The following is a 4,396-nucleotide window of genomic DNA, read 5'->3' on the forward strand; positions in this document are numbered from 1 at the left end:
ACCATGTCTATGCAAGCAACCTTGATCGTTTGTGTGTGTAGGCGAATCCGGATGTGGAGCGTAGCGAGGAGGGGGATAGCGACGCTAGTATCCATGGTGGTGCTAGCGAAGATATTTCTTCTTCATATTCATAGAGGAGCACCATACCTCCTCTATGGCCTTTTTTTCTTGTATATGTATTATCCATCTTTGAGCCTACTGCTTGCGGCCGTGCTTTAGGTCGCAAGCACTTAAACTCCCCATGTAAATGATTTTGATCTATAATGAATACATGGACTTTTATTTTCAATTCTCGTGCTTTTAGATCCATTGTCTTTTTCCCAAATGCACAATCTGATGTTTTTTTTTCCAGTTCTGTTTTTACGCATCTATCCGCACATCTAAATTGCAAAAAACGCGCGTTTACAAGCGCATCTAAAATGCAAAGTACACGCGCTCATATACACACTAGATAATTTAAATTTAAAAAATAAATTAAATATCTTTTTTTTTTAAATGAGATTTTTTGTTTTCCGTTCGCGTCTATGGATGCTTGTAAAAGCGCGTCTACGGGTGTGTCTATATGCCCGTCTAGTTTGCCAGATAGATGCGCTAGTAGACACATAGAATAAATTAAATAAATAACAATTTTGGTTTTTTTATGCGCTTGTATTCACGCGTGTATATGTGCGTCTGTTGCGCGTCTATTTCTGCGTGTAAATTCCTTTTTCCAAGCGATTATAAAAGCGAATTTATAGATGCGCAAATAGACGGGCGGATAGACGCGCCTGTAAGATTTTCTCTATATTCAAAAATCGCGTCTAAAAGTGTGTCTAAGAGGCCTTTTTGTTGTAGTGGACGTGATTAGTGATATCGAGCTCGAACTATAGAAAACGCACAAAAAACACACGAAAGCACTAGTTTGAAAAGAAAGCCACAATTTTTTTTAAAAAAAAATTATATTTGCATGGCGGATCTGTAAGCGCGTGTAATTGCATGTCTATATGCGTAGATAAAACATATTACATGTGTTGATAGACGCGCAATTACAATTAAACTGATTAAATGCTAGCCTATGGTTGTTTTTGGATCAACATGACTTTTCTAGTCTTTCAATATTAAAATGTCTGTCTCCATATTGTAAGTATCAAAATATTTAGGAAATATGGCATATATATCAAATGAAATCATATATGTCCTTATGATGTAGATGTAATTATGTCATCATCTTCTACTAGTATGGGACATGCTGAGTCAACAAATAGTATATCCTCCAGTGAGGATGAGGCATTGCATCATCACAATTGAGACGCTTGGCTACGACAAAAAATCAAATGTATGTGTGATCATTGTCGAGGATGTTTTTTTCGAGCACGTCGAATCACAATGTCACATCTCAGCATGTACGGAGAGTGGGACCAAGAAAAAGACCCAGTAATTTTTAATGCTTTATTTGCACAAATATTATTGGTCTATGTTGCGTCTTCACCATTAAACAAAACCTCCTTTTTTTTATTGAGTAGGATGCGGTACCACATCCTCAAATGGTCCCTCTAGGGCGTCAAGAGGCTGTGAAGCGTCGACGCGAGGAGGCAGAGTCCTCAAGAAGAGTAGAGATTGATGACGACGATAGCAGCCCTCTTCAAATGTCCCATCAAGTTTTGGAGGAAGAGATTTTGGACAACATGGTGCACGATTTATTTTCCCATGAGGTTCGGGGGGAGGGCACCACTAGAGAGACAGATGACCCGCTACACATAGCGTCGAAAACTCCATTGTACAAAGGTTGCAAATACTCCGTTCTACATGCATCTCTCGAGATACTCAACTTACAAACCATGTATGGATGGAGTAATGCTAGCTTGAATGCATTATTGAAGTATGTATCATTTTAAATTAATTCATAAATGCTTCTAGATAATATTCGTAGTTTGTTAACTCTGTTTGCACAATATATGCAGGTTACTGTCACAAATGCTTTCAAATAGGAATAAATTGCCAACTAGAAGGGAGCAAGCAAGGTGTTTCTTGGCATCTCTTGGAGGTCTCGATTACGTTAAAATCCATGCATATGTCAATGATTGCATCTTTTTTCGTGGGGATCATGCATCTACACGACAGTGTCCTATTTGTGGTGAACCAAGATACAACCAGGAGATGAAATCAATGGATGTGCCTCGTAAGGTTTTGCGACATTTTCCTATTATTCCACGTATTCAACTTATGTTTAAGTGTGAATCTATTGCGAGACTCATGTCATGGCATGCTAGTCACCATTCAAGTGATGGAAAGTGAAAATTTCCTTCAGACATTCCAGCTTGGCAACACGTAGACAATTTGTGGCCTACTTTCAAAGAAGAGCCCCAAAATTTGAGATTTAGTCTAGGATTAGGTGGAATAAATCCATTTGGTATCAAAAGTACCTCATATAGTGTATGGCCAGTGGTATTGGTGAACTATAATATCCCTCCATCCATGGCAATAAAAAAAGGACATGTAATGTTGTCCCTTTTGATTCCTGGAAAACACAAAGTAAAAAACATGGACGTTTACTTAGAGCCTTTGATCGAGGAGCTAGAAATGCTATGGAGAGGTATTGAGGTACAAGATGTGAGTGCATCATTGTCCTCTAGAGATTTCACTTTAAAGGGGATGTTTTTGTGGACCATGAATGACTTTCTAGGCTATGGAGAGTGTTCAGGTAGTTGTGTACTCTATTTTATTCATTCTTACCCTTAATCAAATATATGTCATCATTAACCCACTTGATTTTACATGTTTAACTACATTAGGATATCATGCATGTCCAATTTGCGGTCCCTCTCTAGTTTCTTCTAGATGGACACGCTTGAAGAAGGTTATCTATGACAATCATCATCATTTTCTTCCTATTGACCACCCCAAATATGCACCCCCCACTAATGGAAGAACTCCACACTCTCTGACCATTCACGATTGGAAGGACACTTGGACACACGCCAATGATCATCCTCCACTCGGCACAAGTTGGTAACTAGTTTACTTATTTTGTTTGTCTTTAAAGTACACTCCATTATGAGAACGAGAAATAATACATTATTTGTGCCTTAGATTCTCTATATTTTTTCACCTCCTATTTTGGACTGAACTCAAGATCAATCACACCCATGCATATATTTGAGAATGTTGCCTCTACATTATGGGATCACTTAATCGGGGCTCGTGATTCTGCCAATGTAAGGGAGGATTTATGTATCATTGGACGTATGAGACAAGCTTGGCCAGGCATTCGACCCAAAGGAAAGATCGAGTTACCACGTGCACCTTGGATGTTGTCAAAGACCGAAGAAAAGATGGTGAAGCAATATATATATAGCTTTCGAACTCCCACAGGATATACGAGATGCCTCAAGGGAGCCTTCATAAAGAAAAAGAAAAGAGGTGTGGAGAAACTATCCGGTTTGAAGTCTCACGATTGGCACAAAATGATTCAGGTAAGGATTTTCATAGCCATAAATATATTAATTAGTGGAGTAACTATATAGACTAATTAACAATGTATGAATATTTACATACAGTTCATCCTTCCTACTAGCATATCCCATTGTGTTTTGAAAGATGTGCGTGATATCATTTATAAGATGGGTGAGCTCGCGAGGTATGTATACATCACGTAGTAAACCCACTTGAATTTATGGACAAAACTAATCATCGTTCTCAATTGCATGTTAGTAGATTTGTGAGTTTGAAGGAAATCGATCCAAATACATTGCAAGAGGCTCCAGTATTGTCCATTGAGGTGGTTTGTTTGGTGGAGGAAACTTTTTCTCGCTCCATTTTGACTACTTAAGTACACTTACTCGTACATCTGATTGATGAGATCACAATTCGTGGGGTATTTCATGCAAGATGGATGTTTTTTCTAAAGCGCTTTATGAAAACGCTAAAAGATTTTGTAAGGCAAAATGCACAGCCCGAGGGAAGCATGACTCAGGGTTGGTTAGTGCAATCATCCCTTGTACAAATCTCTGAATATCTTGCTAAAGTGGACCCCTCTTTACCATGACTATGGAAAGATGATGAAGATTTTAGGATGACCTCTATAATACCTCAAGGAAAAGGAAGGAGCAAAGTGCTAATGAAAGAGAAACTTCATAAGTTAAATGTATTTTGTGTGCTTAACAGCGAAGTAATGAGCAAATGGGTGACACTATATAAAGAAGCAAGGGCAAGAAGAGTAAGCGAAATGCAAGCATTTCGTACTAGACATGGACGTAATGTCCCATATCTAGAACATTTAAGTGCACTTCCATGTCATATTGATATAGATTGCCTACATGAAGAAATGGAGAAGATAGAAAAAGAGGAGGTGATGGATATATCACAAGAGGAGTGGGAATACGCACGAGGTTGCTTATCAAAGGTGAGACATACTTAT

General features: G+C 38.4%; 1 protein-coding gene across 1 annotated transcript; it reads left to right on the forward strand.

Annotated features, from left to right (window-relative positions):
- The first annotated feature begins 3,125 nt into the window (after positions 1-3,125).
- LOC148028811 (uncharacterized) lies at positions 3,126-3,808 on the forward strand. The gene is made up of 3 exons (XM_087688493.1): positions 3,126-3,452; positions 3,537-3,616; positions 3,694-3,808. The coding sequence occupies exons 1-3, from the start codon at positions 3,126-3,128 to the stop codon at positions 3,806-3,808; spliced, it is 522 nt and encodes a 173-aa protein (XP_087544619.1).
- The last annotated feature ends 588 nt before the right edge of the window (positions 3,809-4,396 follow it).

This window comes from Lygodium microphyllum, chromosome 11 (genome assembly GCF_053477565.2).
Source record: "Lygodium microphyllum isolate KBCC chromosome 11, Lygodium_microphyllum_v1.1.10, whole genome shotgun sequence".
Classification (NCBI taxonomy): Eukaryota; Viridiplantae; Streptophyta; class Polypodiopsida; order Schizaeales; family Lygodiaceae; genus Lygodium; species Lygodium microphyllum.

Excerpts from the sequence above, each read along its gene's own strand:
- LOC148028811 (XM_087688493.1), top strand. The coding sequence starts at position 3,126 with ATGCATATATTTGAGAATGTTGCCTCTACATTATGGGATCACTTAATC. Across the intron at positions 3,453-3,536 it reads ATTGGCACAAAATGATTCAG|TTCATCCTTCCTACTAGCAT; the intron begins GTAAGGATTTTC and ends ATTTACATACAG. Across the intron at positions 3,617-3,693 it reads AAGATGGGTGAGCTCGCGAG|ATTTGTGAGTTTGAAGGAAA; the intron begins GTATGTATACAT and ends GCATGTTAGTAG.